Source organism: Cynoglossus semilaevis, chromosome 20 (genome assembly GCF_000523025.1).
Source record: "Cynoglossus semilaevis isolate Cse_v1.0 chromosome 20, Cse_v1.0, whole genome shotgun sequence".
Lineage (NCBI taxonomy): Eukaryota > Metazoa > Chordata > Actinopteri > Pleuronectiformes > Cynoglossidae > Cynoglossus > Cynoglossus semilaevis.
Genome location: NC_024326.1, coordinates 5,657,204 through 5,670,328, shown reverse-complemented (window position 1 = coordinate 5,670,328; position 13,125 = coordinate 5,657,204). Strand labels below are relative to the sequence as shown.

The following is a 13,125-nucleotide window of genomic DNA, read 5'->3' as shown; positions in this document are numbered from 1 at the left end:
GGATCCCGGCGGGGGGAAAAGGCGGCTCCCGTCGCAGTCAACGGAGAAGCCTCTCTCCTGGGCTCTCTCATTGGCCGAAGGCACACCAAGAAACACCCGGAACCAGCTGTTGTCTTGACTCCACCGAAACTCAAACCGGCGGAGTCTACCGAGTCGGTTCCCCTGTTCTGGAAATCAGCCAGCGCCCACAATTTAACGCACGAGAAAAAAACAGTCCACCTTCGAACTTCCATCATGCAGAAGTCTCTGAGTGTGATCACCAGCGCCAAGGAGAAGATGCCCGGTCTTTCCAACAAAACGCACAGTGTGGAGGATGCCAGTAAGAAGGGTCTGACGACACCAAGGGGCAGAATGCTGTCTGGGGTGGATGAGACGCCGGAACATTTCCCCAAAATGATCATCAGTCAGTCAGTGGAGTATTCTAAGACTCCGCTGAAGATGGGAATCATGAAACAGCAGGTGATTTGAATTTTATTTATTATTTTACATTTATTTTATTTATTTATTTTATTTTATTTTATGATGTGCTAGTCCCGGCATGGGCATAGTTTTTGACTTGCGGGGCCACTATAGGTCCTAAAATTTGGAGCGTTCATATGAACTAAAACAAATGACATGTAAACGTTAGACAGTAAAGGCTAAAATTGTCTTTTCCATCTATTAGGGAAATGCGGGGATTTGCAGGAGAAAAAAGAAAATATAATTGAAATTTAAATAAATAACATCATTTGGAAAAAGTTTGGTGGGCCCGATAAAAAAAGCCAAACGGACCGCATCCGGCCCCCGGGCCGTAGTTTGACCGTGCCTGTGTTGGTTTAATGCAGGGCTTATTGTTGATTTTGCTTAAGTCACATGAGACACTTGCTTAGGTTTGGCTAAATATAAGGGTTTACAAAATTGTAATTCTTGATTTTTGACCTTCAGAAATAGCTACAGCAGTTTTTTTTTTTTTTAATTGATGATGGACATTTTTGTCCTGCTTCTAGAATGGAAAATAGAGTTTTGCTGGCACGTCTGCAAGCAGCATCATTAAGTTATGATGACAGTCCAAGCCTGTCTGAACGTTAGCAGATGGTTTTTGCTTTGGCAGCAACAACAACTTAAATCATAAACAATTTTTTAATTTTTTTTAATCAAAATGTTTTTCCTACTTTTTTTTTTTTATAAAAGGAAACACAGTAAAAATATACAACTTTCTTCTTTGGTTTCTGACAGGTAAGTGGCAGCCAGCCATCCATTTGCTCAGAAATGGGGAGAAATCTTTACGACGTATCCGAGGTTTGCACCTGGGAAATGGACGAAGAGGAAACGCCGGTGGAACTCAAAGCGCACAAGCACGTCTCGATCGCGTCGGCCGAAACCACCACCACCACCAGCAGCCGCCGAGGCAGCAGCGGCAGCAGCAGCTGCGGCCTGACCAAATCTGGTCGATCTCAGCAGAGACAGAAGCCGGGTCAGTCTCCGTCCAACAGACGGCGCTCGAAAGATAAAAGCGGAGAGAATCACGGCGGCTGCAGAGGACAGAAATCCGGCCCCGTTAGATCGCCGCTTCCTAAGAAGCCTAACGTGTCCACGTTTGAATTTGACGAGCAGCCGATGACGGCGCGAGAGTCGGATTCCATTTCTCCTGATAGGATCAGACGCAAGAAAAGTGTCACGCCTACCGATGGAAAACCCAAGGGCCTCCACTCGGACCACTCCAAATCCACAGGGAGTCTTTTGCAGCCTCCTTCTCTGATGTTGGAAATCTGCCCTTGGGATTACACCAGCCCTCCGTCGCCTGAACGGGAGATCTGCACCCGTCCGGCCGCGCACAAGAAGAAACGCAAAGGTTCCTGCTCGTCGAACCACAGAGGCGAAAGAGAGAAAGGGAAGGAAAGGAGCAGGGAACGCAGGAGCTCCTCCAGCAAACCTTCGTCCGAGAGGAGGCGCATCAGTCAGTCGTCGGAGAGCGGCGGACCAGTTCCTGAGCGAAGGAGGAGCTCCACCAGAGACCCGGAGCTGACGGAGATCGGGGGAACAGAGGTCATGTTCTCCGCGGAGACTGAGCCCAAACACCCACACCTCTCCCAGAAACCTAAGCCCTCGCCAGACAGGAAGAAGAGCTCCGGGAGCGGAGGTTCCAAACCTGCTGTCAACACTGAAACAAAAAGGGATGTTTGTCCGTGGGACTTTGAAGACTCTTGCGAGAGAGCGTAATAAAAGGGGAAACAACCGGTTTTATTTATTTTTAAAACATACTTACAGCATGGGTTTTATTTATGTATTTATTTTTAAAACATACTTACAGCACATGAGACGAGGCACAGAAAATGACTGGGAATTGAATTTTTTTTTTTTTCATGTAACAGCCACTATGTCACTTTAAGGTGAAACTGTTTTACAGGACAGCAGGAAAATGTCTCCTGCTGTTGGTCGTGTCACCAAAATAAAGGTTGCACACGTCGACCAGGGTTCCAGGATCTCTGGGTGACGTTTCGATTGCATGGACGTTCAAAAAAAAAACATTACATGAGCCGTTCAACACCCGGTGGTCAGCGTTGTTTTGATGCATGTCCGTGACGCCACCTCCGTTGCTCTCGATTGGTTCAGGTGAAAATTAGAACAGTACTCGAACAGTACTAAAAAAAATCTGCAAATCTGCAATGTACTGAGGGAGTGAAAGGAGAACTGCAATATATATATATATATATATATAAATATATATTTAAATATATTTAAATATATATTTATATATATATATATATATATATATTGCAGTTCTCCTTTCACTCCCTCAGTACATTGCAGATTTGCAGATTTAAATATATATTTAAATATATATTTAAATCTGCAATGTACTGAGGGAGTGAAAGGAGAACTGCAATATATATATATATATATATATAAATATATATTTAAATATATTTAAATATATATTTATATATATATATTGCAGCAGGAGAACTGCAATATATATATATATATATATATATGTGTATATATATATATATATATAAAAAAATATTTAAATATATATTTAAATATATTTAAATATATATTTAAATATATATTTAAATATATATTTAAATATGCCCGTGTTTCATTGCAGAGAATATAACATCGAAGTCACTTTGGAAAGATACGAAGCTGCACATTTTGCCTGCATGTTGCATATTGTACACGTGTGTGTGTGTGTTCTATTCCGGTGCTTACATTGAGTTGCATGTGTAGAGATTAGCCGCTCCTTTTTCTATTTCTCCGATGACAATCGATACAGACGGTCAGGCCAGAATCAAGCCACTGAAGGAGGGCGACCGTCAGAAGATATAGAAGCAGGTATAGCTGTAAAGGGAAGTGGATGTTTCTGTATTCATTAGTAGATTTGACCTACGGTAGGTCTTTCTTGACAATCTTATCGAAGTGCAGTTGAATATTCAGATTCCTCCTCTCTCTCTCTCTCTCTCTCTTTTTAACAAAAGAAATGAGTAGACTGGAAGAGTCAGAACAGTTGTTTTTAGTTCGTTCCAAACCTACACCTTGGCATGTCTTGACATGCATAAAGGCTAAAATGCTAAAATGTTTTTATCATCTTCTATGCCATCTGCAAGTAAAACGCGGGTATTACAGGAAAAAGGCAGAAGTACAATGATAATATAAATTATATAATTTGGCCGGCCAGATTAAAAAGATGAACAGGCCACATCCGGCCCCCGAGCCTCAGTTTGGCCATGCCTGGTATAGAATATAAAAAATAAAAAATATATAAAGAAGATTTAAAAAGTATTCAAAAATATACAACTACATTTTATTAGTATCCTCTCCTGGAGGAAATATAATAATCCAATTTTAGAAACAATATTTTTAAAAAATATATTTAATTTTTTTTTTTTTTTTGCTACTGCCACGGCTTGTTTCATTCGCAATTGTGTCGGGGGTTTGGTTCCATCATTGGACTTTTCAGCTGTCAGTTTCACTCTGTATTCATTCATATTTCCATATCTCCTGTGCGGTTTAGACTTGTTCCTCTCTGCATCACCATTACCAAGTTACTGTACCAACAGTTCGTATGAATACACGTGCCATTGCAGCCCTAATACAGTATATATTATGCTTGTGAATCTACAGTATAAACATGGTACTCCGAAGAGGTGTAAATTGTCATCGCCTCTACATGAGAGTGTTTCTATGGTACATTTGTATCGTGCTGCATGTGCAGAGAACAAAAAGTATTCTGTGTCATCAACTCTGAATTAAATATTTCTACCAGGAAAGGACTCTTTGTTTGTCGTTGCCCATAGTTATGTATTTAGTTTTGATCTGATTATTTGTGGAAGTGTCATCTTAATGGTAATGTTATTAAATAACAAACTAAAAAAAATATTCTAGCCAGATGTGAGTCAAATTTGAGATTATCTATCTTTATTATATATTTATTTTATATTTATTATATATTTATTTATATTTATAAATATATTTATATTTATTTTATTATATATTTATTTTATATATTTTTGACCAATATATATATACATTTTTGTTGTACTGCATTATCAGGTAAAATGGAGTTATACAAAAAAAACCTGGAATTATGATGTTATATTATAATAAACTTGAATTATATATTAGATAAAAATGTGAAAATCACTAATATACATGTATAAAAAAAGATGTGGTGGGATGGAAGGGCGCTACGTAGCAAATTAACTTGTGCAACTCTGCCATCGTGTGGAAATGGGGTAGGAAAACTTGAATTAATTTAGCACCGTCATATTAGCATTTGTTTTGAGCTTTTCGGTTCTACACGATGGGCACAGGCAGTTGCATAAGGCTAAAGCAAATGGCTCACCTTTGTTTGTGCCCTGCTTCATGTTTAGCAAGGTAAGGTAAAAAAAAAAAAAAGCTATAGGGAATATTATAGAAAATATATTTTTTTTGCCAAAACGTCAAGCTAAAAACAATAGCCAAAACGGGTTAATAATACATAAAAGCTTAAGAATTACCACCCGAAGACTGTGTTACCGGATTAAGGTAAAAGTTTTATTTTATATAGTTATATTTTATTTTTATTTTTTTAAAATCTTTTTAACGTTTCTAACGTTTTTGTTCACTATACGTGTTTCCGGTAATTAATAGTTTCACAAAATGTAGTAAAACAACCGCAGTAATAGTGACGTCAGGGGGTGTTTCCTTCCGGCCACTCACTGTGGCTCTGACTACAATAACGTCACACGCCAGTGAAGTTACGGAGCTCGGTTTGGATTAGCACGCAGTCGAACAGCTGGGCATTTTTTTTTCAAAACAATTAGCACCTATTGATACTTAGCATACATCTTGATTAATCGAACAACATGGGTAACGCACAGGTAAAGAAAACGACCTACATTCATTTGTTCATGTCAACTTTTGCTGATACTTATTGGAACTGTTACGTCAGAGGAGTTGAATAAATTAAAGGTCTGAAACGCGTAGACAAAAGTTAAATGCTGCAGATTTAGAACGGCGACAGCAGAAATGGTCTATTCTGTTAGTACAGACTTTGAGCTAAATTGTCGCAGCAGCTCAAGGAAATTTCCAGAAACTGTAAACAATCAGACCGCATTGTGTTCAATGTGATGTGGGAGTAAAATCAAGGAGGGAGGGAAGGATGAGGATGAGGATGATGATGATGCTGATGCTATGCTACATGAGAAAGCCGGATCATAGCTGCGACGCCCTTTTCCTGAAGCAGAGCAAAAAAAAAAAAAAGAAGTGTGATTTAGTCTTAACTATGTGTTGTTTACTTCTTTCTTTGTTTTTTTTCTATTCCGATATTAATTTCTTTTGGTTCTGACATGTACAGTATTATTCTTCTTGACACAATTAAATTCTTTCAAAACGTAATGTTTATATTTTGTGGTTTTATGCTGAACTACATTTAAAAACTTTTTTTAAAAAAGAACGTTTTGCGTTGTTGTTGTTTTTTTTTACCAGTCTCCAACCAATTATTTTTTTAACGTTTGTAATATAATGTTGGTTCAGATAAATGTTTCTATCAATGTTTTTAACGTTTGTAATATAATTTTGGTTCAGATAAATGTTTCTATCAATGTACTTTTTAAAATGTAAAAAAATAAATACTTTCTCCTTCACCTGAAAATGTTTTAGTTAATTTATATAACTTTACCAATAAAGTAATCCTACATAATCCAGTATTCTTTTCCAGCCCACCATTGTCCCGTATGAAGACTTCGACGCAGCCGCGGACATCAAAACCATCAGAAAAGCCTGCAAAGGTTTAGGTACATCTGCAAGATATTAACTCATTGTACAATATTGGTGATATTTTTTTTCCCTAACCTATTTTTTTTACTTTTATAAAAACACGTCTGTGATATTTTGTACTAGAAATCAGAAATAAAATTAAGAAATTAATTTCGCCAGCAGGAAAGTACCAAACAACCTCTCTTCAGATCCCCCCCCCGTTTTCACTATTTTGGTTTAGCCCAACCCACACGCCGACAGATTAAAGAACGTACTAGAAAGCCTAGGTCGAGGGGTTTGGTTTATATTTATTTAAATTTGAGCATTTCATTTACAGTCTACCGTGTCAAAACTATCAACACAGTGGCAGCATTTTACAAAAAAAAAAAGATAAAGGAAAAAAGTCTTGTGAAAGGTTTGCACGCAACTGTTGACATATTAGCTCGACTACGAACATGTTATACGAACATATCAGAACGGTCATATTCGATGTTTTAAGCTAATTACCGTTTTATAACTGCAGAGGCATTTTTTTTTCTTAAAGTGGACTTTATTAGTAAAGTTAATACTCTATCCGTGTTTTTAATTCTATTAACTATTCAGTAATTATTACATTTGTTTAGCTTAAGAAAATTGACTCTTTTTTTTTTTTTGTATGGCTGTAATGCCACACTTAATTTATGCTGCGTCATATTTTTTCCGACTTGAATTCTTGTCTTATGTTTCTAAGTGCTGTACTTTGTTGTTGAGTATTAGGGAAAACTGTGAACTAGCCTATTGTGTTGTGTGCATTCTTGGTCTGCGTCCTCCACAGGAACGGATGAAGAAGCCATTATTCAGATTCTGGCCAATCGTTCTTCAGCTCAACGTGTAGAGATAAAACGGGCATACTTTGAAAAGTATGATGATGTAAGTGCACGCTCCCGGTGTCTTATGACAGAGTGTGAGATTAAAGGTTTTGAATCAACTAGTGTTTTTCGTGTTTGTAGGAGCTGGAGGAAGTCTTGAAGAAAGAGCTGACGGGCAGCTTTGAAAATGCCATTCTTGCCATGTTGGATCCTCAATATGTTTACTTCGCCAAGGAGCTGAAGAAGGCCATGAAAGGCGCGGGCACCGATGAAGCCGTGTTGGTGGAGATTCTGTGCACAGCCACCAATGAGGTCGGACAACTACAGATACATTTGTCTTTTTTTTTTTTTTCTGTCATTACGACACTGAATAACAGGCTAGGTTCAGAGATGATGCCAGATATAATTTTATTTCCTCCACCAAGATGCATTGATGTAGGGCCAGATATAATTTTATTTCCTCCACCAAACTTTTACCAGATTTTATAATTTATTTATATTATCATAATACTTCTGCCTTTTCCATGCAATACCCCCAGTAGATGGCACTAAAATGCTTTTAGCACCATCTCTCTGCTCCTTACCCGGCCCCCCTGTTCAATTTTAGCACCAATTGTGGCCCGCAAGTCAAAAAGTTTGCCCACGCCTGAGCTAGACTGTCTAACAATAGAAAAAAAAAATCACAATTTCTTGTTGCTTCTATGAGAACTCAAAACAACCAAAGGCACTAATTACAATCAACTAAGCAATTTAGCTGAAAGCGAATCGGATAAAGCATAAATGTTATGTAGCGTGTCCCTTTTTTTATTTCCATGCATTATAAATTGAAATACAGATACAGACCTTGTTAACGACAAATTGTCTTCCCAACAGGATATTATGAGCTACAAGGATGCGTATTCTGCAGGTAAATTTCCAACCAGAATCCAAAAGCTAACAATTTCCTGTTTTCTCTCATATAAAACGTGAGCCTAAATGTCCAAGAAACCGTTCATTTTCCAAAAATATAGTATAAAAAAAAAAAAAAGACATTTTGACTTTATCCTGCAGTTCATGAGACAGAGCTGGAAGCTGACATTGAGGATGACACCAGCGGAGATGTGAGGAACCTACTGATGTCGCTGCTTCAGGTAAACACCAACGTTGTCGGATATATTTAAAAGTCACAAGACACATTTTAGCCCGAGTGGACGGAGCAAATGGAGGAATGATAATAGAGTTCAAAAAGTGAAGACTATAACGAGAGAAAGAGAGAGAGACAGAGAGAGAGAGGAGGGATAGCCAGTGTTATTGACATGACATCAGAGTGCTCGGTGCATCATGGGAGTTGCCCCAGCAGTCTATGCCTAGAGCAACTAAGACGAACTCAGGTTCATCTGAGCCAGCCTTACGAATACAATTGATCTAAAAGAACGGCTTTTAGTCTGTATCGATTGTGAGTAATTATATCATGGACATGGAGTGATTTGGAAAACAAAGATATTATAATTGGCCAGTCTGTGGCCCAGCGGCGAATCAGGCTTGTGATTTCAAATCCCACCAATTCCCTAACCTATAATCAATGGCCAGATTCAGACAGTCCCCAAGATCCTCCCGAGATAGTTTTAGTCCCGTCCATTTTGTCCTCAGACATTCACACGATTCCCCTTGTGTCCTCCAAGTAACATCTCTTCTTCTGTCTGTTTCTCACAGGCCAGCAGGGATGAAGGTTACGAGGTGGACGAAGGTTTAGCAGAACAGGATGCGATGTCTTTATTCGAGGTAAGGCAGCAACATCAGTCGGAGCCTTAACATAAAAAAAACAACTATCAATCAATAAAAAACATTTTAATTTCATTTTTAACTTTCCACCAGAACTGTTTTGGGTTAATTCTTTGACAATTTAATTCTTGAAATATTTTTTGAAATTTTTTTTTGTATATATTTCGAAAATTTTAAACACTACTACTACTATTTTCCGATCTTCACCTGGCTAATTGAATTGAAGCACAGCGGGGCTTCGAGACGCACGTTTAATCCGTTCCGCAACAGCACTCGTATCACAAAAGCATTTTCCCTATTACAAAAAAATAGCAAAAAAACAATAAATTCGTTTCCTCCCCCTGAAGTATACTAATCATTAAATAAATTAACGTTTCCTCCCCCGAAGTATACTAATCATTAAATAAATTAAATTCCACCCTGTCTAGACATCAAAAACATAGATATAAACAAATAGAAAAATGGAACTCGTTTTTTCGGAGCAGAAGCTTCAAAGAAAAATATCAGGAAAGCACAGAGTTAACTCCGGTATCCGGTGAACTTGGCGTGTTCGACGTCGTCTCCTCATCTGATGTCAGGGTTGCGTAGCCCAAGGACACGTGATGAAACTTCTTTTAGGGTTTTGGGTTTGAGGAGATTTGGACTTTTGGAGGTTAATCAGTCTACAGTTCCGTCAGGGGAGTTTGATCTGACGCAACGCAAGTTGAAGCCTCTCTAATCCCATTCTGGGTGTAGTGGTGGTATTTTAAGCTATTTAATGTGTCTTAGTGCAATTGGGTGTGGACCATGGGATTATTGGATATACAGTGCTCTGCCTATATGTTATGGTTTTTTTTGTTTTGTTTTTTTTTTCTCCCATTCTCCAGGCAGGAGAAGGAAGATTTGGTACAGATGAGTCGACCTTTACCTTTATCCTTACTCACAGGAACTACATGCAGCTCCAGGCCACTTTTAAGACCTATGAGACAGTAAGTACTTTACATTACATTCCTTTTTTAAACAAAAAACAAATATTAAATGTTTTTCTAATATTAGCTTTCAGAAACTGATATTTTGGACACCATCGATGCGGAAGCGACAGGAACTCTGAAGGACTGTTACATCACTCTCGGTGTGTGGCGGCAGAATGATTCGAACCGTCTTTTCGAGGCCTTTTCCGTTCCTGTTGTGTCACAACCTGCTTCTATGTTTGTGTGATTTTTTTTTTTTTTAGTGAGATGTGCAATGAACCCACAGCTGTATTTTGCTCGACGCCTTAATGCGGCCATGAAGGGCGTCGGAACCGACGAGGACACGTTGATACGAATCATTGTCGGCCGTTCTGAGGTGGGTAGTTTGTGAGTAGGAGAATGGGTTCGTTCCTTTTTTCCTTCATTCTTTCCTTCCTTCCTTCCTTCCTTCTTTCTTTCCTTCCTTCCTTCTTTCTTTCCTTCCTTCCTTCTTTCTTTCCTTCCTTCCTTCCTTTATTCCTTCCTTCTTTCTTCCTTCCTTCTTTCCTTCCTTCCTTTCTTCCTTCCTTCCTTCCTTTCTTCCTTCCGTCCTTCTTTCCTTCCTTCCTTCATTCCTTCCTTCCTTCCTTTATTCCTTCCTTCCTTCCTTCCTTCCTTTATTCCTTCCTTCTTTCTTTCCTTCCTTCCTTCCTTTATTCCTTCCTTCCTTCCTTTATTCCTTCCTTCATTCCTTCCTTCCTTTCTTCCTTCCTTCCTTCCTTTCTTCCTTCCTTCCTTCCTTTCTTCCTTCCTTCCTTCTTTCCTTCCTTCCTTCCTTCATTCCTTTATTCTTTCCTTCCTTTCTTCAACCCTTCTTTCCTTCTTTCATTCCTTCCTTCACTCCTTCTTTCCTACATTCCTTCCTTTCTTCCTTCCCTCCTTCCTTCCTTCCCTCCTCCTTTCCTTCCTTCAATTATTTTATTGTTCTTTCCTTCCTCCCTTCCTTCAATTATTTTATTTTTCCTTCCTTTCTTTCTTTCTTCCTTTCTTCTTTCCTTCCTTCCTTCTTTCCTTCCTTCAATTATTTTATTCTTCCTTCCTTCATTCCTAAATGTTTTTCTTTCTTCCTTTTTTCTTTTCTTTCTTCCTTTCTTCTTTCCTTCCTTCCTTCATTCCTTCTTTCCTTCCTCCCTTCCTTTCTTCCTTCTTTCCTTCCTCCCTTCCTTTCTTCCTTCCTTCCTTCATCCCTTCCTTCCTTCCACCCTTCCTTCCTTCCACCCTTCCTTCCTTCCTTCCTTCCTTGGACACACTAATGAAATCTTTGGTTTAAACACTGGGCTGAACCCCCAACCCCCTCCTCAAATAAAAAACCCCCAATAATAACTATCCATGCTTCAAATTTTGACAGGAAGTTCTGCAAGACTTCTCCAATTAAAGATGTAAACCGTCCGAGCATATCCAGACTCTTACCTATAACCAAAGCCTGACGTTGCGTTATAAATGGCTGTAATCTAGAGATCAGTTTAGAGGTATTTTGTGATGATCAGTCGTCTCTTTCCAACCCACAGATTGACCTGGAGACCATAAAGGACATGTACCTGGAGAAGTACGACGTGACTCTGAAGGACGCCCTGGACTCAGAATGTGGTGGGGATTTCAAACGTCTTCTCATTGAGATCCTGCACTAGGATCCTTTACACTTTCCTCTCACGGGCCTTTAATTTAACGCTAACGCACCTTTACTCGTTCTTCGCGTCTTCCTCGTTTTAGCCTCTGTGGACGTCGTGTCCCTGTCTGTGTCTTTAGAGACAGTTCCCGGTATATCAAACCAATGCATTTATTGTCTATTAATTGCTGCTCCACTAGCATATTATATTACATAAGTATATTAAAAAAAAATATAAACAAGTGAGATACAGTATATGTACGTATGTAGCTATGTAGTTTTTTTTCATAATCACACACTTAATATGACTTATTTATTTTATTTTAACTTAATTAATTATAAAATCGTTGTTATTAGTCACAGAGATCAAAGCAATCTGATGGGCCCGATTAACAAGTGTTGCCTGATGAAATAGAATTAAGAAAAATATAATACAATTAGAATGCTTTAAAAATATGAATTTTATAGTCTTCTCCCCAAGTATATGTGTGGGGGTTTTAACTGGTTCTAGTCTTGTTTTTAACCTAACTTTTCACCTTTGTACGCAGGTAACAACCCGTTGCCTTTTTAAAAAAAAAATGAATTTATCGGTTGTTAAATTCATTACTTACTTTTTATGTTTCCATTTATCACTGTAACTCCTTTCACGTTACGATATATTTCCGAAAACTATAAATGATATTTAAAAAAAAAACAAAATTATCCTCACACATAAAAAAATCAATCTTTGTGAAACTTAAATACACATGCAACCAATCAAATTCGTTTCTTGTTCTAGAATGGTAATAAATTCAAGATGTCCCCCCAGTAGTGTTTTTTCTTTTAGTTTCCGATAGGGGGCAGTGTTACGCTACCTACGTTTATGCCGCCTTCAGGGGAAAATACCAGCGTCAGCTCGATTGGTAAATCTGATTTTATAGAGTTTAAAAACACACTAACATGTAAGCTAATTATTATATTTAATTGGTATGTGTATTTGTTAATTATAATTATTTTTACACTATTTTTTTCTACGTTTCTTGGGATGGGGCAAGTCGTGGATTTAAAGCGATATATTTATAGCTTTTAAAAAAATGTCATTTTTTTTAGTATGCTTTATTTACAACTCTATACATTGGTGGGGCAAGTCGTGGATTTATAGCTTTTAAAAAATATCTTTTTTTAATATGCTTTATTTACAACTCTATACATTGCGTCTTTTGGTTTCTTACGTCGTTTAGATACGTAACGTTGTGTTTTTGGATCGGTAAAGCAGCGTATCAATCTCGCATGTAAACGCAGCTCACTAAAATCTTAGTCTCAGTAAGTTGTGTTTACATCTGCCTGAAAACGTTTTGGTGAGCACGGACGTGCTGGAAGCAGATATGGAAAGAAGAAAAGTTCAAAACGACTAAGAACAGTTTCCAGATGCAGGCAGTGCATTTCTCTCTTTTCTTACATTACTCTTACATTCTTTCTCCCACAGCTTTAACTCTTGTCTTTTTTCCTACGCCTAAAGTTCTCAGTACTTCGACAGGAATGGGAGAACGCCACATTAATGTTCCCTGTATGGCCAAAGACTGTTCACCATATGTAGCCCACTTCGTCCTCCACCTCAGTCGACACTAATCAGTAATACCATCTTACAAAAATGTACACATATATATGAATATATATACATATATACATATATATGTATATATATGTGTGTATATATATT

The 13,125-nt window shown here is 38.0% G+C and overlaps 2 protein-coding genes across 2 annotated transcripts in view; both read left to right on the top strand.

Moving 5' to 3' along the window:
- Positions 1-2,243, top strand: part of LOC103396263 (probable G-protein coupled receptor 158) — a 21,844-nt gene extending 19,601 nt beyond the window's left edge. Inside the window, 2 exon segments of the mRNA XM_025052430.1 lie at positions 1-459; positions 1,216-2,243. The exon segment at positions 1-459 is cut by the window's left edge and continues 10 nt beyond it. Of these exon segments, the coding sequence (XP_024908198.1) occupies positions 1-459; positions 1,216-2,199 (1,443 nt within the window). The 3' untranslated portion in view covers positions 2,200-2,243.
- A 2,940-nt stretch (positions 2,244-5,183) lies between these two features.
- Positions 5,184-12,233, top strand: LOC103396252 (annexin A13-like). The gene is made up of 11 exons (XM_008334271.3): positions 5,184-5,345; positions 6,185-6,260; positions 7,037-7,131; positions 7,212-7,382; positions 7,944-7,977; positions 8,121-8,200; positions 8,763-8,831; positions 9,698-9,799; positions 9,867-9,942; positions 10,045-10,157; positions 11,329-12,233. Exons 1-11 carry the CDS (start codon positions 5,331-5,333, stop codon positions 11,446-11,448), a joined length of 951 nt encoding a protein of 316 aa, XP_008332493.1. The 5' UTR covers positions 5,184-5,330; the 3' UTR covers positions 11,449-12,233.
- Positions 12,234-13,125: the final 892 nt, after the last annotated feature.